We start from the raw sequence: 23,300 nt of genomic DNA, 5'->3' as shown, positions 1-23,300 counted from the left end.
CCAGAAGACCTCATAGATACTCTCCTGAAATAGGCTGCCGTCCAGAAACCACTTTTAACTTTTAATTCATCCGTCCTTTTCTTTTTATTCCCTCATTGCTGTGGTCAACTCTCCCATTATGTAGATAGGTTTTGGTGCTTTTTAATTGTACGGCTCAGAAGCCTTAGAGTATATCGGTATTTATGTAAGCCGCATACATGCCTATTTTCTCTTCCTTTCCTATTACTTAAAAGCCTGTATTAAATGCTAAATTGATTATTATTATTATTTTTGGCAGCTGTTGTTCTTATTTAAAAATGAGAGTTAGGAAGCAAAAGACATCGTCAATGCAAATGCATATTATGCAATGTTTTTCCCCTTTAACAAGAATATGTATATTTTTATCTTGGGAGATGGTAGCATAAAATTAGGATAGCAGAGGGAATATTAGCGCTGTGGCTTGTGTATGTGTCTGTGTGCATAAGCATGCTATGCTCTTTGTCAGCCCAGATTCTTCTCGTGGCACCAGTGGATGTTCAATTGAAATAAACTGGCTTGGAAAATTGAAGGAATTTTTTGGGGGGAAAGTAATAATTAACGAACGCTTCTTTTTTGCACTGATATACCAAAGTGCAGATAAAGAAATACACACACATTATGCGTATAGTCCTCCTTTGTCAACAGGCGAAGATCTTTGTGTCCAGCTGTCTTGTCAAAATCATTGCAGGACACATCTAAGTTGAGTTTGTGTACATCTAATGAGATGTGTGACCTGGTTCTAAGGGGCTGCCACAAAGAAGAAAGCCTATTCTATTCTATTCAGCCTATTCTACAAAGCACCAGAGGGCAGGACAAGAAACAGTGGATGGAAATTAATCAAGGAGAGAAGCAACCTTGAACTAAGGAGAAACTTCCTGATAGTAAGAACAATTGACCAATGGAACCGCCGGCCTTCAGAAGTTGTGGGTGCGTCATCACTAGAGGCTTTTAAGAAGAAACTGGACAGCCATTTATCTGAAATGGTATAGGTCAGGGGTAAGCAACCTCGGCTCTTTTATGACTCATGGACTTCAACTCCCAGAATTCCTGAGCCAGCATAGCTGGCTCAGCAATTCTGGAAATTGAAGTCCATGAGTCATAAAAGAGCCGAGGTTGCCTACCCCTGGTATCGGTTCTCCTTCTTGGGTGGAGGGTTGGGCTGGAGGACCTCCGAGGTCCCTTCCCACTCTGTTATTCTCTTAATGTAGATTTCAAATTGATGGCACTTAGATGGCATTAGAGTTTAGATTTCTAAGCACTGGTTGTTTTTAAGCCAGTGGGCCAAATTTGGGCAAGTTTATTTATTTATTTATTTAATTTATTTTATTGGATTTATATACCGCCCTTTCCCGAAGGACTCAGGGCGGTTTACAGGGTATTTAAAAGAAGAAATACAAAAGTTAAAAACAATTAAAAAATGACATCAATCCCTGAAAAAAAATAAAAACCCCAATTAAAATTAAAATTAAGATTCTCAGCCTGGGCCAGAGAGCTCGAAGAGCCAGGTCTTCAGGTCCCGGCAGAATGAACGGAGGTCGGGGGCAGTCCTGAGCTCCACGGGCGGCTGGTTCCAGAGGGCAGGTGCACCCACTGAGAAGGCCCTCCCCCTGGGTGTTATCTGCCAGCAATCTTTAACCGGCGGCACCCTGAGAAGTTGTAGGACAGGGGTATCAAACTCAATTTCACTGAGGGCCACATCAGCATTGCGGTTGCCCTCAGGGTGCCGGGTGGGTATGGCCAGGGTGGGCGTGGCCTACTGGGTAGGCGTGGCTAAAGTGCGTATGGCCTACTGGGTGGGCGTGGCCAGCTCTACATCGTTCGCATCAAGGGTGCCTATGGGGGCCTGGGCAGGAGTGGGACAGATCTGAGGGTCTCTGGCAGGAGGAGGGTCTCTGGGCCAGGGCCAAGGCAGTGGGGGCCGTTCCCTCACTGTTTTCAGGATGGCTTTGCGGGCCACATGAAACCACTTTTCGGGCCGGATCCGGTCCCCGGGCCTTGTGTTTGACATGTCTGTTGTAGGAAGTCTTGCAAAATAAGCACCATGGGAGACTGATACAAGGAGCAGGTGATGGTTTGTGTGTGTGTGTGTGCACAATTACAAATCCAATTACCAGAAGGCAAAGTGGTAAAAGGTAATATCCTCCATGTCCTCTGGCTGGGATGCTCTCTGTCACTCCCTTTTTTCTCTCCCCCCCCCACTTTAGAGATGGACCTTTTTCCAAAGCAAGCCCAGAATTGTAACCATCTCCGTTCATTTCCCTACAATTGCTTCTGGCTCCTGATGGGGTTTTAAGATATGTTGGACATAGATAGTGCTGAAGGCTGGTGCTCTGCTTCCAGCTCAATTTTCTTTTGAATTGTTTTAGTTAAAAGAATTCTTTTAATAGAAGCTTGGTGGGAAGGGGACTTGGACTGCATCTAGAGAGAGAGAGAGAGAGAGAGAGAACCTCCAACTTCTTATTCCTTGCCTTTGTTCTCGTTCACAGATTTTTGTGGGTTGGGTTTTCTCACTTTAAAGGACACTCCTTCATCTCCTTGGGATCTTGCTGCACTTAAAGCCAGATTGTAGGATTTAAAATCCATGATAACTAGAGTACAGTCAGCTTCTAGGCTACAGAAATGTGGTATGATCAGGAAGATCGCCGCTGAAGGTCCTAAACAGCATCCATAGGGAAGAAGATCTTAATACCTTGGCTGAAAATTACTTAGAGCTGTAAAAATTAATATCAAAACCTTGAACCTGACTTGACTGAGGCATCTCTTGGATTCTTTTAAGACTCATTTATTGATTTATGTATTTATAGTTATATGCCACCCATCTCACCGGTAAAGCAACTCTGGGTGTCTTGCAAAATGCGGAATTGTGCTGGTTGAATAAATTGCCGCATGCTAAGCTGGATATTTATTCATTATTTCTATTCCACCTTTATTATTATTATTATTATTATTATTATTATTATTATTATTATCATTATCATTATCATTATCATTATTATTAAATAAACAATTCAAGGCAGCGAGCATATCTAATACTAATTATTAATTTTCCCCCACAATAACAGTGAAGTGAGGGAGAACGACTGGCCCAAAGTCACGCAGCTGGCTTTCATGGCTAAGGCAGGACTAGAACTCCCAATCTCCCAGTTTCTAGCCTGGTCCAAGAAATTGCTTCTTGGAACCACCACCACGATTGGTTTCACCTTATACAAAATCAGAAAGCCTGTTTTCTAGAGCGCCAGCAAGCCATTGCCAGATTATGGGGAAGTGGTGTGTAAACCCACTCTCAGCGATGGCAGTTGCTTCCTCGTTGTGTTTCTCTCTTCCTGTGCTTCTCCCTCCTTCATTTAACCTAAATTAATAGTACATTCGCTTCCCTGTTTCCATGTCCCCCCTCCTGTTCCCCGCTGTTTCATCCTTACTCGCTTTCCTTGTTGCCAGCAGAACAATAAGGGTCTCGTTAGGACTTTGGAGGAAGAAAAAAAAATCAGCTCAAGAATGTGTGAATTTAGCCTGTGTAGTACAAGCTGGAAAAAAAAGCTGTGGAACGCTAACCCTACCCCCTCCCATTTCTTTCATAGGACAGTCCAGTGATGAAAGGGGTAATGTATAATAGCCCTATGAAAAGACAGCACTCTGGCTGGAGGCCTTGGCTCCCACCCAGCCTTGCAATGAAATTTTGGAAGATGCCAGCTTGCTGTTCTTTTCCTCTCCTCAAAAAAAGTGACCATGGTTGAGCTTGGGAGGAGACCTGTCTGATGAAGATTTAAGAACCTGGAAAATAGTTGGAGGCGTGCATCATCCTAGCTTGCGGGTCAAGCAGGTGTTTTTGTTGGCCAACTGTTGACCCTCAATGACCCCATTGGCCAGTTTGGAAGGTGATATGAGTTGGGAGGACTTGTCTTCTTCATAGCTTTGGGGTGAGAGGGGATACCTCATCGGTGGAACCCGTGCCACACATACTGTGGGTTATCTGTGCATTTCCTGTTGAGCGTGAAAGAGCCGGTGATGAGCAAGGCTTGCCTTGGAACTTGAGAGAGCAGGTCCTACGGTGTGATTTAAGCCTAAGAGCGGTTGAGGATGTTGTCATGCTTCCATTTCTAGAATAATATGAGTTAGTAACTCTCTCCTGGGTAACTGCTTCACAACTTTTCAGCAAAGTGCAGTACAACTAGTATGGTTTTGCAATCTATCAAGTTCATTGGGCAAAGGATGGTAGCTCTTCTTTTCAATGATCCTCATCATTAGATTCCCAGCGTATCATACATTGCAAAGGAGAGATTCACAGTTTGTTTTAATGGATCAAAAATCTGGTAAAAAACCAGCAATATTATTTTCAGGAGTTTCTTGTTTAGCAAAAGGTGAATAACAAGTAAAGTATAAGTATCCCCCTATTTTTTCCCTCTGTCTTCTTAATATGCTGTCGGATTTTAAGTGTTCTCCTTTGAGTTTCTGATCATCTGACTTTGTCTAATCATAAATATCTGAAGATGTTTCAGATATAATAGTAACGTTTTGTGACTAATAGCAAGTTTACAAAGACCACTGAAGATAATGAAAGCAAGATTGTTTACATCCAGAGGAACTGGGATTTTGTGACCTGGTCCTACCAAAATTAACGTTCGTGCACGATTCTATTGTTGTGTCTGTGTTTTAAGCCGGACCAGATGTTGAAATAGAATGGTGAAGCAGCTGGATGGAAGAACTAAGTCATCTCATTTTCAGTTTTATCACAGGAACGTTCCCCCCCCTTTTTTTTAAGCTCACCACAATTCTAAACAAGAATTTCAATGCTCATTTTCATCCATCCTTTTTCATCCTTCTTTTTTTCCCTTTTTTGCGATCTCCTGCCGAGCAGTCAGTGGGGGAAACCCGTCCTCACTTGAACAATTGCGTTACTAACTTAACATATATACGTTAACATATATATGTTAACAACTAAGATGGGGCAAACCTCCCTTAATAACTGTCTCGCTTAGCAGCAGAAATTGTGCGCTCCCTTATGGTCGTAAGCCGAGAACTGCCTGTATTCTGAGAGCATTGCAGATCAGTTTTATGAATGATTCATTAATGGGGGGTGGGGAAGGCGACCTCTTTTATTTGTTAACGTGATTACACACACACACACACACACACACACAAACACAGACACACACACACACACACACACACAAAAACACAGTTAAGTGGTTTGGGATGATTCTTTTGAAAAATCTGCTTATTCTTCCCTTGAACCTCACTGTCGCTTTTCTGCTTTCTTTCAGTCGAAGAGGGTGAAACACCAGACTTTACATTGAACTGGGACTCCACCGTAACCCAATCAGGTAAACACAGTAAATTGTTCAGCGCAAAATAAATTGGTCTTTACTCTCAACCCAGCCATTGCAAGGCGGGGACTAGATTGGTTCCATATGGCTAATAAAACCCAAAGACTAATATTGCTCCATTCTCTGGGGAACTAGTGCACCGTGGCTAGCCATGACTTTTTCACACAGAGTAGCTACAAAGTTTTTTGCAATGGTATCATGGCACTTTCATTCTGATGTAATTATACAGTAACGGGTGTGAATGGAATTTCCCCTTCTCTTTAATAAAATGTGAATTCGATGCTGTAGCATTTTGTGTTATCCCACTGCATTGGGCCTTTCCTTTCCTTTCCTTTCCTTTCCTTTCCTTTCCTTTCCTTTCCTTTCCTTTCCTTTCCTTTCCTTTCCTTTCCTTTCCTTTCCTTTCCTTTCCTTTCCTTTCCTTTCCTTTCCTTCCCTTCCCTTCCCTTCCCTTCCCTTTCCTTTCCTTTCCTTTCCTTTCCTTTCCTTTCCTTTCCTTTCCTTTCCTTTCCTTTCCTCCCCTTCCCCTTCCTCTCCCTTTTCCTTTTCCTTTTCCTTTTCCTTTTCCTTTCCCTCCCCTCCTCCCTCCCTCCCTCTCCTTTTTCCCCTTAGAATGGTTGAATTCCCAAACCACCTTAAGCTAATTTTTACCTAACCACGCTTTCAATGAAACCCGCAATGCATTAAGTACAAAAGGAGAATCCTTCGTAGGGGGTTCCAGTTTTGAATGGACTAACAACATGTGAGGAATTTTGAGAATTCAGAATATCCCACAGAATGATCTGGTTTAGCAGGCGGAAGTTTCCCCCCCACACACACACACAAACACACAGGAGTCAACAGAGAAGGGCAAGAGGGATGATATTGGTTTGAGCCAGGGCACGAAATGAAAAGCAAAACGTGGTTATTCCATCTTTTATTGAAGCTCTACATCACTTGGCTGGTTCTAATGCAAACAGGAAGGTCACAAAGTAACGTAATGAAAGTTCAGCCCAAGGGGAACTCCAGGACCGTTTTGGGGACTATACATTGCCCTGGAAGCATTCCGCCCATCATATACCCAGTTGTATATGATGGCTTTTTAATGGTTTCATCTTTCGTCCTCCAGCTTCCCATCTTATTCTACTCAAAAGTCTTGGGTGCGGTGTTTTGTCTTCTGCTCAGGGAGAATACGTGCTTAACGTCCTTGTTTAGAGAGTGACATTCTATCACTCCAGTCGGTTTATAAAATAATAAAATTGTATCCAACGAGGGGAAAAAAACGGGAGAAGAGCAGAGAAATCCTTCAAGTTAAATACTTGCTTTTTTTAATGTTTATTGTTGTCTCTCCAGAACTTTGACTTTGAGTCTTGGCTAGCTGTGAAATGCATACAAGTAGGCCTTGACTTACGAACGCAAGGGAGTCCAAAATTTCTGTTGACAAGTGAGTTTTGCCCCCATTTGAAGAACTTTCTTGCCACGGAGGTTAAGGGAATTGCCGCAGTTGTTAAGATAGCAACACGGTTGTTAAGCGAATCCGCCTTCCCCTTTGACTTGGCTTGTCAGAAGGTCGCAAAAGGGGATCACGCGACCCCGGGACGCTGCAACCGTCATAAATATGAGCCAGTTGCCAAGCGTCTGAATTGTGATCACGTGGCCGTGGGGATGCCGCAATGGTCGTCAGTGTGAAACCTGGTCACCCATCACTTTTTTCAGTGCCGTTATAACTTTGAACAGTGTGTAAACAAATGGTTCTAAGTCAAGGACTCTCTGCTTCCTCTTTTTGTTGGAGGTCATTTTCTTTCCTCGTCTTGATTTGGTTTTGTCTCCTCCTCTGGTGACACATCTTGAGGATATCTCAACGTCCTCAATTCTTAGCAGGGATTCTCACAATCTCCACGGTCCCCCGTGTAGATTTTAGAACTTCAGCTACCCCTAGCTCCATTTTAAGAAATGAGACAGCTGCGAACAACTATGAAAAGAATGGCCTTTTTATTTTGCCTTTTTAAAAAACAGCAACAACATCCACCACAAACCTTGCGTAGTCAAAGACAGAGTTAAGCTTTGCTTTTCATCTCATCTTCCAAAGAGCCCGGAGGGACATTGTCTTTTGCCTGTAGGAGATTACTTTCTCTGACTGAATTTTAGTTCATATCTGGGCAAACCCAATAGAAACCGGAATGCTTTTCTTTCGAACGGTTAAGCTGCTAGCTGAAGTGACAGGGGATCTCCTGGGATTCAGGATTCTGTTAGAGGCTGACATCCCATGGCTGCCTCACCTTAAGGACATGGAGAACTCCCCCCCCCCAAATTAAGTTCTTTCAGAGGTGGGTTTCTTTCACAGCCCACCGCTGTATTTCGTATGGTGGTGCTTTAAGCACATTTGCATCTGTCACAGAAACGGACGTTGCGTAAATCGATTTTAACATCCCAGATGATGTGGTTTTAGAGGTGTGTGCCACCTGCTGCGGGAACAAAGCTTCTCTTCCAAAGGAGCAAGCATCTGGCGTCTTTCCTTGAATCCTTCCATGGATTCCATTGCTTTTGTTTGGAGAGTCATGGACAATGCAACGCACAACCGCAGGCTGTATCGCCAGAAAATATTTCTCAAAAAGGCAGTTACGGGGGTGGTACTGTAATAATTCAAGCATGGAGTTATCCATAGACTTTGCCATTCTGCAGCAAAATGAGACGGTATTGCAAGAGATTTTGGAAAGAGTGCAGAGAAGAGCAACAAAGATGATTAGGGGGCTGGAGGCTAAAACATATAGGGAACGGTTGCTGGAATTGGGTATGTGTAGTTTAATGAAGAGAAGGGTGAGGGGTGACATGATAGCCGTGTTCCAATATCTAAGGGGTTGCCACAAAGAAGAGGGAGTCAAGCTAGTCTCCAAAGCGCCTGAAGGCAGGACAAGAAACAAAGAGATGGAAACTAATCAAGGAGAGAAGCAACCTGGAACTAAGGATAAACTTCCTAACAGTGAGGACAATTAACCAGGGGAACGGTTTGCCTCCAGAAGTTGTGGGTGCTCCATCACTGGAGGATTTTAAGAAGAGACTGAAGAGATACTTGTCTGAAATGGTATAGGGTCTCCTGCTTGAGCAGGGGGCTGGACTAGATTCTAGAAGACCTCTGAAATCCCTTCCAGCTCTGTTATTTTATGTTCTATGCAATGGTGTCTTAAGTAGATTTCAGGGCTCAGTTATTTGCAGGTCTCCTATGTAAACTAGGACACTGAAGATGAGGACCCATCTAGAAATCTACATTTAGATCAGGGGTCTTCAAACATGGCCCTTTTATGACTTGTGGACTTCAACTCCCAGAATTCCTCAGCCAGCATGCCTCCATTCACCTAAATCTCACCCCCTCCAAATAGGATACAAACTTTGAGCCATTTTAGTGACACCACCTGGTGGTTTCCTCTGGCTGAACCAGAGGTGCAGAGGTTAAATTGTGAAGTTGTCTGTCCTCCCTGTAAAATGTAGACGACCGATCATAAAAATGGATTGGTGCGCATCACCCTGGACCAGAACTGAAGAAGCAATGCTTAACTTGCTAAAGTGACGTCAATACATTGTGTCTTATTTAGCAAATTGTGGCTGTATGCAATGTGTGAAGTTGGCTGCTGGTTAACACCCTATAATATGATTTGGGGATCTGGAAGTGAACCAGATTTGGGTGGAAAGAGTGAAGACGGTTTTAGTTTTAAATCATACTAGGAACTCAATTTGGGACTTTGTCACAATATTTTATATTCGTATTAGGAAGTCCCCTGAAACAGTGTTTTTTATTTTGTTAGCTTGACTTCTCTTGATTGTAGCTGGTCATTGGCCAAATTAAACACTGACTACAGGTGTTTTTTTTTAAATTGAACTAATAAAATTTCAAACCTAAAAAAAGAAATAAAAGAATAACAGGGGAAAAAAACACTTCAAAATGCATCCAGATTGAAATAGAGGCAGGGTTTTAAAGAGAAGTAAAAACATTTTGAACATCTGTATTCCATATTATTATGCAGGGGGCTATTTATAGCGATGAAGGAAATGTAAAGGAATAAAAACCTTTTGCAATATGTAAATGACTGTAGCCCTCTTTAAACGCATGCATCTTTCATTGCAGCATTCTTTTCAAAATGGCTTGTTAAATTTGCTGCCAGGCTAATTTTCTACATTTTCAGATATCCTTAACCTAAGGAAAATTTTTAATTTTTAATTATAATTTTTCAGTGTTTTGTTAAAAGCAAGCCTGTCAATTAGTAAAATGAAGCAAATCTGTTTATTATAAATGTTGGAAGTTTTTCTGGGCAATAAACCAAAACCCCAGTCAGATTCACACCTGGTGTACAAAAAGCCAATGTGATACTTGCAGTTTGTGTGCAATGGATGTAAAAAAGATGTGAGCTTTGCATTATCATAGCCAACATCTTGATCTTCTGGACCAGAAATCCCTGCAGTGGCTAAGATCATTATTCAAGCATTTGAAATTTTCCAATTTCCCACTTTCCTGAAAACTTTGCATCCAAAGGACAGAGTAATTGTGTCTTACCATAAATTGTTTATAACTCCGTCGATGCACTCTAGGAAGGAATCAATTTATATGGTATAATTTTAGCCAATTTTATTTTATGGACTTTCTTCATTGCCAGTTCTTGATAACTTCCTGGAATACTTTTAACAAGAATTCTTATGTAACAATCTTTTTTTTTTAAACTCTTCCTGGGCTGAATTCAAGCATTGCACTGACTTATCATTTGCTGAATTAGCCATAAATCACAGGATCCACGTAACACTAATTCATGGTTTATAAATCTAAGTAGCCAATCATGAAGAAATTGTGTTCAAGGTTATCAATTGTCACGAATGCTTGTAAATGTGCTTGTGAGCCATTGAGATATTACAGTTCTTAATCATCCAGGAATTGGGAAAGGATCCAATCTGTATTTTTCCAAAGGAGAAAAGATGTTTCATATCACCAAATGTTCTCCCCACCCCCCACTGTCCCCTTCCGATCATCCTGTTAGGTTTGGGGACTGCTGAGTTCCTGAAATAATAATTGCAAGAGTCATTTGGGGAAAAGTGGGGAAGCCCTGAATGGAAGGCAATGAGTAATTGGTCAAAGAAATATGAGTCACGCAAGCACACATTTTTGCAAATTGGTACTTCTGGCTATGAAATGAGCTAGTTTCATTCCACAGTGATGGTAAACCTTCTTTTGCTCATCCTCTTGACGCGCACAGAAATACCGGGAAATTAGTATTGTAGTGGAACTTTTCTGCAATTGCCAGGTGCACTTTCCAGCCTTAGTTTTTGAGAAGGGACAGAAATAAAGCAGGCTGTGATATACGATTTCTTTCCTGGCACTTGCTTTCTTTCCAAACTGTTCACCAGCGAGTCTTCTTTTTCTCAAGACAGACATGTGCTAAAGGTAACCCTTTGCAGGAAACGAAGGAGAGGACTTCTGGACAGACCTACTGTGCTTAGAACAACGTTACACATTTTCACCTTATACATTCATTTATTTCAGAAACGCAGTTTCAAAAATCCAGAATGTACGAAATTACAGCAGCATTAACCCGAATGTTAGTGAAAGAGTTGAGTTTTTCCAATTACAGGAGCAAACTTTAGGCTAAACTATGGTTTACTTAAATTAGTTTCATTCCAGAAGTTAGAGTTGGTAAGGTTCACACTGTGGTTTTGCTGGTTTTGGCTTAGTGTAAGGCACAAACCCTTTGACTTTGGGTTCAAACCTATGATGTATGGATTGGTTTTTGCATAACTTAGACACAATGGCTTATTCAACACGTCAGAATTACATACCACAGCTTAGTTGGTATGCGGAAGCAATCAAGAAGGTCTGATCATCATGGTCTGATCAATGAATGGAGACTAATCAAGGAGAGAAGTAACCTAGAACTAAGGAGAAATTTCCTGACAGTTAGAACAACTAACCAGTGGAACAACCTGCCTCCAGAGGTGGTGAATGCTCCAACACTGGAAGCTTTTAAGAAGAGACTGGACAGCCATTTTTCTGAAATGGTATAGGGTTTCCTGCCTGAGCAAGGGGTTGGACTAGATGACCTCCAAGTTCCCTTCCAACTTTATTATTGTGTATTAATACTTTCTCTATTCTTTAGGACAATTTAATTCAAAAGCAACAATATATAAATATTGTGTGTCTTTGTGTCTGTGACTATGAGCTGGTGACAATGTCATCATTCAATTGTTGTTAGATTTAAGTTAAGGGAGCGTGTTTGGAGCTGAGAAAATAGGAAGCAATGATGTCAGATGTAGCTTCCTTTCTGAAAGTCTGGAGCCTCCTCTTGTAAGGCAGTTGATGTGCACAAATTAGAAGTGGCAACTTAGGTAGACCAAAGCATTGAACGGTGGAGGAGAAGATAACATTGGGAGCAGTTCCTGAAACTCCAAACACATTCATAAAAAAATTAAGAGAAAGCAACACCTTCCATCTTAATAACAGAAAGTTAATGGAGGTGATGATATGGTGCGTTGGGGAAAAACAACAGAAATATTTCTGTTCAACCAGATACATGTGTGTTCTATACGAAGATGTGTAATGTAAAAGTATATAAATAATTACAAAGGGGGGGGGGAAACAAAAAAATCCATGTTGTCTAGACCACAGGTCTGCAACCCCTGGCTCCGGAGCCGCATGCGGCTCTTTCAGCCGTCTCTTGCGGCTCCCAGTCCTCTGCCATGTGCAGTCCAAAAAAAAAAGCGGGACTAAAAAAGTTCAACCAAGCAATTCAAATATGCAGGGTAGGTGCACGTCTCGCCTTGGCTCCACTCTTCAGTCAAACCCTGTTCTGTGCATGCGCGCATGTACGCACATGCGCACACATTTTTTGCGGCTCCCAGCTTTTCCTTTTGTGAGGGAACCGGTTCCGAGTGGCTCTTTCACTGTTTCAGGTTGCTGACCCCTGGTCTAGACCAATGTTTCTCAACCTTGATGACTTTAAGATGTGTAGCATAGCTAGCTGGGGAATTCTGCAAGTTGAAGTCCACATATCTTAAAGTCATTAAGGTTGATAAATATTGTTCTAGACCAGGGGTAGGCACCCTTGGCTCTTTTGTGACTCGTGGACTTCAACTCCCAGCATGGCTGGCTCAGGAATTCTGGGAGTTGAAGTCCACGAGTCATAAAAGTCCAAGGTTGCCTACCCTTGATCTAGACAGCCAAGGTAGACACTGGAAAAAAGAATGTATCATCATGAGATGTAAGGTTTTTCTTCCCTTCAGTGAGTTTACTTAAGGAGTTCACTGTGGAATTCGCTCACTTCCATTGCCTGCTTTGAACATTTCTCTGTAGATGAAGAAGTCTAGAGGGAAATGGTCCTTCCTGGCATCAGATCTCTGGAAAAAAAAGAGGCATTCAGGGTGTGAAATGTGAACATCAACAAGAAAATGCATTTAGTGGGTGAAAGTCAAGACTTATCTTTGCATAATTTCATCTTCCTAACGGCCAAGCCTTCTCCCATGTTTCTTTTCAGAATCAAGTTCTCAAAAGTGGCTTTTTCTGCCTTGAATTTCCAGTATCTCCAATGGCCAACTTCAAGGACTTAAGTTTCAAGGCACAAATTTTTGGCCTGAAAAAAAATGTGTTGGCTTGTTTGTTTTTCTTATTCCAGATGAGGATGACGAGGCTCATGATTGATGAGGCTCGCGACCCCTTTGATTGATAGACCTTTTGGGTTGCTTCAAAATGTTGACCGTCTTGAGTGTGTAGTCTCCGTGGGAAAGTGGGATATAAATTGAGTAAGTAGGTAATAATTAATAACAATCATTTTCCCGATTGTAGAAGGAGACGGATCTCAAAAAAAAAGGATGTGAGCTAAATGAAGGTTAATTAGGAGGCCTCCCAAATAGCTAATGCTTCATCAGCAGCAGAACAGCATGTAAATAAATTTAATTTCTCTTCCCCCACCAATTGAATTCTTCTCAAGTTTAATTACAACAGCAGCCTTTTCTCCTCTCCCCAACATATTTTCATTAGTGGAAGATGGTGGTTATTACCTCTGTCTGGAAAACAATATTATGAGCAGTCCTTTCTCCCCACCTTGGCTGGGTCTCCTCTGAGAACGAGAAAACTCCAGGAACTTTACTTCATAGACCAGAGGCCCAATTAAGGATCTTTGGAAGAAATATGAGAAGCAGGGAGCACCCAGGCAAATAAAAACATCATTAATGAAAATTGTGGCGAGATCCCTGTTAATTGTTTTAAGTGTTTTCCTTTTGGGTCTCTCTGTGTTTGACTGAGCGTTGCTCAGTTAACACTTGGCTGGCTTCTCCCTTCACGGCCTCGGCCCAGCTAATGGGAGCATCTAACCTAGGACTGGCGCACCCAGATCTCGTTGAACTACAGTTCCCAGCAGGACTAGCCAGCACGGCCAGTTAGGAGGAAGATAAGTTTAGCCAGGTCTAACGGCAAAGCCTGTACAACGGCGATTAAATGCGTGCTTTCTGCACACTGGGCATTGAGAGAAGAAGGAATTGTAATTTTAGAGACCAAAGAAAACCTGCAATTATAAATGTGTAGATAGATGCTTAGGGGAATTTGCTCCCCACCCCAACTTGGGGGCAGTCTGAGGACAAGTTTATTTTAATTTCAAAAGACTTCAGTGGCCGGATTCCAACACAATGCTGAGCCATAATGGGTAGCTTTATGCAAGATGGGAAGATGAAGGAAAGCAAATTGCCCTGGGTCTGACTTCCCATAATAGTTTAGAGGCGAGCAAGTTTTGACGAATTCGGGCTGAAACTCCAGGTCACCTTTTTCTAAGAAACGGCAGTAAAACCTGTGATGACGTAATGATGTCAATGACCATGTTTGCTCCAGTTCTGGCGTGCTTAACTGGGATGGGTGTGGGAGAGGCGAATGGCTTCCCATCTCAGCCTCCACCACTGATAAAGAAAGGAGGCTAATATTGGCCTGAAAACTTGAAAAATCAGGCTGATTTAATTTGGGGGTTGAGATAAAATAGAATCATTAAAAAAAAATCAGGGGCCAATACTGTGGAAATGATAGATACAGACAGACAGACAGACAGACAGACAGACAGACAGACAGACATAGGTAGGTAGGTAAGTAGGTAGATAATCTGTTCTTTTGAGTCAGCACTGACTCCTGGCAACTGCCTGAGTTTTCTTGGTACGATTTTGGAAGTGGTTTGCCATTGCCTCCTTCCTAGGGCTGAGAGAGAATGACTGGCCCAAGGTCAACCACTGGCTTTTGGCCAAAGGCAGCACTAGAACTCACAACGCCTGGTTTCTAGCCTGATACCTTAATCACTACACTAAATTGGCTACATGGTTTCAAAACCCCAATCTGTTGCTTGACGTGATGTGTGGACAAACCTAGACTGAATGTGTTGAGTGATTCTTAATAAGGTACTACAATTATAGGAATCTTCTGGTGATGCCTCCTTCCTTCCTTCCTTCCTTCCTTCCTTCCTTCCTTCCTTCCTTCCTTCCTTCCTTCCTTCCTTCCTTCCTTCCCAGAACTGCCGTCTCCTGCCCCAAAACTCCTTTCTCTTCAATTTGTCCCCTTAGCCAAACTGAATATTGCAAGTGTGAATGCCGCTAGTGGTGTGTTCTATTGTGTTCTTAAAAAAAGATTTAATATAAGTCTCTCAAATAGAAATAGGTGGAATTGTCTGCATATTTGCATCGCTTAACAGATGTTCTTATATGTCTTGGCTCAACTTCAAGGTAACAAATTAAACATAAATTGAACCCCGATGAGGGACTTGGAGTTAAGTTTAATATATCCTTGCAATTTTCAGTTGCCTTTAATACCTCTGTCTGTGACATACATAATTCCTTCATAACAAGTGCTTTTCCAGAAGATGTATACTGCTGACAGTTAATATAGAATTATTGCCCCTGAATGCATTTCTGTAATTACTTCCCAGATCTGTCTTTGTGTTTAGAAGGCATTTCGCTTTAGTAATATAAGTGTTTAGGGAGAGTAAAAGTAATAATTGCAAGCAGGTTCTCCTCCTTTCCCCCCCTCCTTCTTTCTTCCAGAAAAAAAATTATATATATATATATATATGTAAAACATGTTAAAAGCTAACGCTTTTAAAGTTGCTTAGAGCTGATGTGAAATTTACTTGAGGCTTATATATCCGGATGATTTTGTGTTGCAATAACCTTGTGAAAAGGGAAGAGGTAGCAATAAAGATACAACAGAAAACCGCTCTCTAATTCTGAAGCAATAAAGGAAAGCAGAAGAAACAGCTGATTAAAAATGACATGTTACTGGTGCTGAAAATAAAGAAACTTAATATGAGGGTTCCTGTAGGAGATTTCAGCAGTAATGGAAAATAAAGTGACTCGTGGTTTGAGTGACGTATAAAAATTAGCGGGCTTTAATAAGGCTTTCTACTTACTTGTTAAACTAAGTATTCTCAGAACTGGAAGACAGCAGAGTTGAAGGAAGAATAGGTGTGTGTGCCTCCGGAGAAAAGGAGTACAGATACAATCTAATTCAAAGAAAATATATATTCCAGAAGTAAACTTCCTAAACCCTGCAGATTGTTTTCCCACGTTGCTGTAGGGCAAAATGTGGGTTGCTTAGTTAATGGCTTAGAACATTGTATGAACCTAGGATTGTGAAGAATAACAGGTTGTGGTTAAGCCACCCATGGGAGACTTGAGGCAATGACTTACTAGAATTGAATGTGTCTACTTCTAATGAAAAGGGACGCGGTGGCTCAGTGGGTTAGGACGCTGAGCTTGTCGATCAGAAGGTCGGCAGTTTGGCGGGTCGAATCCCGAGTGCCGCGTAACAGAGTGAGCGCCTGTTACTCGTCCCAGCTTCTGCCAACCTAGCAGTTTGAAAGAATGTAAAAATGCAAGTAGAAAAATAGGGACCGCTCCGGTGGGAAGGGAACAGCGTTCTGTGTGCCTTTGGCATCTAGTCATGCCGGCCACATGACCATGGAGACGTCCTCGGACAAGCGCCGGCTCTTTGGCTTTGAAACGGAGATGAGCACTGGCCCCTAGAGTCGGAAACAACTAGCATGCATGTGCGGGGGAACCTTTACCTTTACTTCTAATGAAAGTTCCCCTCCTTGGTGAGGTCTGTGAGATACAGAGGAGATGGCAAGATTTACCTGGAACAAGAACATAAGAACTTAAGCAGTGTCCTGCAGGATCAAACCCCCAGTCCATCCAATCCAAAAGTCTGTTCCCACAGTGGCCATCAACTGCATAAGGAAGTCCACTGATTTCTTGGCAGATGGCTTCAGTGGCAATGACATTGCTGTCAGAGCTAATAGCCATTGATCCTCATGACTCCCACGGACTGGTACAATCTGATTTGAAGTCAGCCAAGCTGCCAGCCAGCCCCATAACTGATGCTAAATACCCCATGGTAAATACTCTCCTCCAGAAATAGCCCATATCTTGCTGCTGTTCTGGAAACAGGTTAAAACTGTTTGGTTTCAATGAAGTTTTGGTCCAGTTGACTCCTATCTGAGTGTTCCCCAGGAATGGAGCAGAAAGGTGAAAATCCATCCACTAATTATCCCTCTTCCAGATCTGTCAATGCAGTTGAGAATTCCGGACGTTGAAGTCAACATGAGTTGAAGTTGCAATGGACAATAACCCTGACTGCTTGAGAAACATGCGTAGTCTTTTGTGGTGCTTCAGCCATTCTTGATTTTCCTCTGATGCAATCCCGAGAAACTGTATGGAAGATTCCTCAGCTTTCAGTGGAAACTAACAGAGTGTGCCTGAAGAACAAGGTGTCTGATGACCCTTGGTAAAATCAGTGGTAGAGATCAGCAAAATACCATAAAAAGGAAGTACACAGCTACTGTCTAGAACCTACTGGAAGTCCTTGGATTTCCCCTAGGTTTCCAGGAGCCATAGAAATGTTGTTAATTCGAGTTGCTAATTCTCAGTTTTAGAACTTAAACTGAGAAAATCCAAACTGAGATGTACGCTTTTCCCTGGAAACTCACTAGATGAGTTTCAACTAGTCATGGTCTTTCACCCCAATCCGCCTGTGAAAAGTTTTATGGAGAAACAATGGCAGAAAGTGGTATTAGATGCCCACCTTGAGATCTCAGCACAATCAACGACTTCAGATAAAGAACTGAACCCGGGTTCTTCTCCATTCTCCATTCATGTGTAATTTCATCAGCACGTTGTAGGTTCCTCTTCTTGATTCTTGGCATCTGAAATATCATGCCTGCTCTTGTAATGGTTTTAGTAGAGCCCTAACTTCCTAAAGCAAATCAACCCTGACAGTTTTTTTGGAAGGGCAGATACTGAAACTGAAGCTCAAATACTTTGGCCACCAAAGGAGAAGAGAGGACTCCTTGGAAAAATCCTAAGGACTGTTGGGAAAGATTGAAGGCAAAAGGCAGAAGAAAGAGATGGCAGAGGATGATGTGATGGTTAATAGTGTCATCTACATGGGTTTGGGCAAACTCTGGGAGACAGTGGAGGATGGGGGGAGGGGGAGGGGGCTGGCCTGCCATGGTTCATGTGGTTGCAAAGAGTTGGACACAACTTAGTGACTGAACAACAAGATCCCTAACTACTTTAGAATAACATAGTTGGAAAGGACCTTGGAAGTCTTCTAGTCCCAACCCCCTGTTCAGGCAGGAAGTACTATACCATTTCAGAGAAATGGCTGTCCAGTCTCTCCTTAAAAACCTCCAGTGTTGGAACATCCACAACTTCTGGAGGCAAGTCGTTCCACTGATTAACTGTTCTAACGGTCAGGAAATTTCTCCTTAGTTCTAGGTTGCTTCTCTCCTTGGTTAGTTTCCCTCTTGTCCTTTCAACATTCATAATTTGTATTCGTAATGTTTGAGCAGATCTATCTGATCAAGACAATATTAGCCTTCCCTTACTTTCTTTTCCTCTCCCATCTGCTGTCGGCATCATACAAATGACAGCTTGGAGAGAGAGAAGAAATAGCCACAGCTCTGGGAGGTCACAAGAAGGTAACAATATACAATTTTCCATGGTTCAAATGTAGCCTTATCCTACTGTTCTTCATTACAAGACTACAGCGAGATCAATTTTATTAACTTGTAAGTCTTAGGAAGCCAACACCATTAACTATACGCTGGACAATTTTTTTAAAAAAATGTGTGTATTACAGCTTGCTTTTTTCCCCATTACTGTGGTTGAGAAAGAGGAATAAAAATTGTGTTTGATTTCTGAAACTTTGAGAGTGATTTTGTTCTGTAATGTTGTTGTAGGAAACATTCATTGTCATGTGTAGGGAAGGAATATCCCTATCATATATTCTCTGTGTTTTTGTTACTTAGTTTTAGTCTCCTGTAATTTGGAAAAAAAATAGGCATTTGGATATTACACTGAATGTTAGGATATGATAAACTGAACAGCTGGTATTTGTCAATGGCTTCTTAGATAAAAGAAACAGAATGCTGCTCTCTTAAATAAGTATTAGGATTATAAGATTAAAAGTGCTTGGGTAAACAGTTGCTATTAATGATAGTAGCCAATTTAACTATTTAGCCTGAATTTACAATTTACAATAGATGGCAACTTGTGAGCTTTTTTTTAAGCACATTTTGAAAAAAATGCTATCAATATTTGCAACCTCTCCCCTTTTTCTAAATTATGGTTTTATTGTCATTGGAGCAAGGCAGTGTTTGAAAATCATGGCAAAATATAAAAAAGTTTCCTATGGGGTAGCAGAATCAGTTGTAGAATAGGAAGTCAGGGAAAAGTAACCTTTATGTGGTCACTATTATTACCACCACCCTGAAACGAGTGTTGACCTTCCCCCCCCTCCTTCCTTCCTCCCTCCCTCCCTCCATACTTCCCCTCTTTCCACCTCCCTTTCCTTCCTTCCTTCCTTCCTTCCTTCCTTCCTTCCTTCCTTCCTTCCTTCCTCATTTGTGTCTACAAATGATTTTTAATATTTCCTTTTTGGACTGAATGGTACTAAATGTTGTGAGACCTGGCCTTTTAAAATTTTGTTTTGTTTTTTATTCTAGCCTCAGCAGAAAGGGCAAATTTGAGAAATTTTTGATTTCTAGTGCTGAGCAAGCTCAGTAAAAAGATGTAGCCCTGGGTTTTTGACATTTTCCAGAAATAAGCTGCATTTCTTGGCTGCCCTCCCATTTCCGAGTGTTCAACAATGCTAATTGTCTTTTCAGTCTCGAATATGGGAACAATTAGTTCATGTGTTCAATTTTTAATTTTATTAAAGAATGATACAGTGCCAGCTTGCTCAATGATAACTTGGAAATGATTCCTTAACTTACTCTGGGTACCCTGTGAGTTAAGGACTATATGCAGCGTTTGGCTGATACAATCACAGGGTTTTTTGTCCGAACTTTGACATTTCTAGGCAGAGATCTGTTCCTTTCCTTGATATCTGTTGCTTAGCAGGGAGTAAAGGGGAAATGAATGAATGAAACACAAGACAAAAAGAGAGGAAGAGCAGAGAATGAATGGACATCTCCACCCATCTCAGCATAACATAAGGCCTAACTTGATAGATAGATAGATAGATAGATAGATAGATAGATAGATAGATAGATAGATAGATAGATGATAGGTAGATAGATAGATGATAGGTAGATAGATAGATGATAGGTAGATAGAAGATAGATAGATAGATAGATAGATAGATAGATAGATGATAGATAGATAGATAGATAGATAGATAGATAGATAGATAGATAGATAGATAGATGATAGATAGATAGATAGATAGATGATTGGTAGATAGATGATAGGTGGATAGATAGATAGGTAGATAGATAGACAATAAATAGATTGATAGACAGGTAGACAGATAGATAAGTAGATAGGTAGAAAGATAAGTAGATAGATAAGTAGACAGGCAGATAGGTAGATAGAGTAAAATAGCTCGTCTCTTGCATTTTTATCTTCATTCTCTGAATGTTCAAAGTGATGTACATCGATCACCCCCTAATTTTGTCCCTGTTACAACAGCCTTTTAGGGTAGACTATGTTGAACAAGAGGGCCTGTCTCAAAGCCACGCTGTGCTCTTCTGGGGTTGTGGGCGGACGTGAAGAAAAGAGTCCTGCTCAATATCTCCACTGCTACAAAATGCAGGCGGCTCCTGGGCGTAGCATCCCTCCCAACTAGCATTCATTTTATCTGGTTGTGGCTTTCGCTATATGGAATTGGCTCAAAATAGCCATTTTTGTTGCCAGACCTTCAACTCCGGGTAAAATCTACAGGACTTTCCTTTCAAGTCACTTCGTTTGCCTCTTTCCTTTCGAAATGGGGGGATGGGGGGGGCGCGATCCAGACTTGAGAGTGACTTTCCTTGTTCTTTGCAGGAGGTTTGGGAAGAGAGCTGGAGAATGATAAAAGAGAGATCCGAGCATTGGAAGAGCGAAGCAGCATCACCAGCCAGGAAGAACGAAATGAGGAAGATGAAGACATGGAGGATGAATCAATTTACACCTGTGATAACTGCCAGCAGGACTTTGACTCTTTGGCAGACTTGACCGAGCACCGAGCTCACAACTGTCCAGGAGGTAATGTTAAACTCGCTTTACAAATCTGACAGGTGGTTAGCTGAGTAATTGGACATAGCAACAGCTTGAGGCCTCGAGTGAGATTAAAGAATTAATAATGTAATTTTACTGTTAATGTAATTCTGCGGTGGTGCCTTGGGTAGGTTTTGTTCACTTTTCTTCAATAAAATTAAAATTAAGAAAGCAACTTAGCTTTTCCAGTTGCAGATCTGACGGTAATAAGTTGAGATGATGATGATTATTATTGGGGTTTTTAAAAAAAAGAGAATAAAAGCAGGCAACCAGTGATACAGGAGGTTGTTTTAGCTTTTTTTAAAGACACAATTAAGCTTTGACAGTTTTTCTGAGCAAGCTCTCGAAACTTTTCTCTCTTCCTTGCCATGATTTTGCAATTCTCAGGCTGACCGGGAAAGGCTTAAAACTGAACCAAGAGGGTGTAGAGGGTGGGCATCAGCTCTTGACCTAGCCATCATGGGGGATTTAACAAGTGATGGAGAAATCTTCAGGCAGGCTGGGCAGTTCAAACAAGTATTCATTGCAAGCTTAAGGTCTCTATAAGAATCTGGCCAACTAGCAGTCAAGGGAAATGAGCGGGAGATAAGAAAGACATTCAAGGTGCGCAGGGATTCGTAACTTATGACATGTTTGACCGCTCCCTCGGGCTCAGCCTAGTCTGCATCTCCACCAGGTTCATCCTGAATTCAGTCAGCATCTTTTCCGCAGTGGGCCATCGCAGCTTCACCACCAGAACTGGAATGGGGTCAAGCCTGTTTTAATGCATTGTTGGGGTTCTGAGGGATTTAAGGAGCATCTAGAGGAGAGGTCTATGTCATCTTCTTCTAAAGTAGGTCCTCCCCTCATTTATAACGTGGCCTCCATAAGGTACAACTTCTGCTATGGATTAAAATGTAAACTTCTAGTCTATGCCAAGGTGAGGAATCTTGTAGGAGATGACCAGGTTGAGCCCAAGGGAGGGGTCAAATGCATCATCAGTCACCTGCAAGAGATCTAAGTCTAGCCCACCTTGATTGACTTCATTTCCCTTGACCTTTAATAGCTCTGATTCTTGTAGAGACCTTAAGCTTGCAAGAAATCTTTATGCTCATTCAAACTGCCTGAATCTCCTGATTTCCATAGTGCTTGACACTTTACATGCTCATAGCAAAGCGAAAGCTTTAAGAAAGTAATCAGGTATCAGTGGGGCTGGAGAATAACCTTATAATACCCACCCGTCAGGTGAAGGCAACCAGAATCACTTGCGAATCATTCCAAACAGAAGCTTTATTGCTACTCAGCTGTGTTACAAGAATCTCACCAGACTGACTGTTGGAAACCATCAGATAAGGTTTCAAGGATTCCAGGGGAGGTCAGGCTTGTGCCCTAAAAACCTCAATCCCTTCTTAACACCTCTCTCCAGTCTAGCTGGAGATTCCACCACATCATCTGAGTGGGGTTTGTCTGAATTGGTAATAGGCTCCACTTCTGTGTGAGGCGAGAATGTGTTGCCGTTGAGTTTGCTCGTTGAGTCAACGTCCTCTTTATTGTTCTGAAGCATTTAGGGATCTTGGGTGGGAGCAAATCAATAAGTTATATATTCAGGTTGATAATGTTACAACTGCAGCTAATATAATATAACTAATGACTTCCATAGGGATGCTGACCCTGCAGTTTGGGATCAGGGCAAGATTGTAGGTGATAACTTCAAAGCTGAGGATGGACCATCTCTTCCAGCACGGTCCCTTAGAAATTCATTAGGGTGTATGGAAGTTAGAGTGTGGTGTTACTTTTCTGCCTGGGCACGAAGTTAGCAGTGATTTTCACCTGCTCTTTGTGACTTAGTATATTTCAGGCAAAATCTCCATCAAAAACATTGATGTCTTCATTCCTCTTTAATTGGTTCTGTTTCATTTGTGATGCCCAGAACCAATCAGCTAGATTGCTTACTTTTTAAACTTAAATGGGGATGCGTAGCTTCGGAGAAGGGGGCTAAAACAAAGTAAGAAGACATTTGTCGTTGACACGTTCATCCTCAGAAAAGGAAAGAAACTAAATTCTTGTGTTGTTTAATTGTAGTATCTGCAGCTGTAGCAGAGGCAGACAAGTTTTGTAGGGTTTGATTCTGGAGGGACATGTCCACAACCATATTCTAAAAGATGGGTTGAAAGAGACCAAAACTGATAAAAAAATGAAGATACGATTGTATTGAACATATTGATCTGAAGCAAAATCTGATTCCATTCGATGCCCTACATAATGATAAAAAGTGAGAAAAGTCCATCCCATCCCCGATTTTCTAGTAGCCAAATTTTCTGTTGAACAGCTAAAATATTACTTGGACAAATTATTCTCCTCTCCTCTCCTCTCCTCTCCTCTCCTCTCCTCTCCTCTCCTCTCCTCTCCTCTCCCCCTTCCTTTCTCTCTATTTTCTCTATCCCTTTCTCTTTTTCATCT

At 41.7% G+C, this 23,300-nt stretch overlaps 1 protein-coding gene across 2 annotated transcripts in view; it reads left to right on the top strand.

Annotated features, from left to right (window-relative positions):
* The window catches only part of ZNF423 (zinc finger protein 423), a 223,763-nt gene that overhangs the window by 30,168 nt on the left and 170,295 nt on the right, over positions 1-23,300 (top strand). For both annotated transcript variants that reach the window (XM_083370194.1, XM_083370195.1), the window contains 2 exons: positions 5,280-5,339; positions 20,649-20,849. In XM_083370194.1, coding sequence (XP_083226320.1) covers positions 5,280-5,339; positions 20,649-20,849 — 261 coding nt within the window. The remainder of the gene's footprint in view (positions 1-5,279; positions 5,340-20,648; positions 20,850-23,300) is intronic.

Source organism: Vipera ursinii (genome assembly GCF_947247035.1).
Source record: "Vipera ursinii genome assembly, chromosome: 10".
Lineage (NCBI taxonomy): Eukaryota > Metazoa > Chordata > Lepidosauria > Squamata > Viperidae > Vipera > Vipera ursinii.
This window is presented reverse-complemented; position numbering and strand designations above follow the sequence as displayed.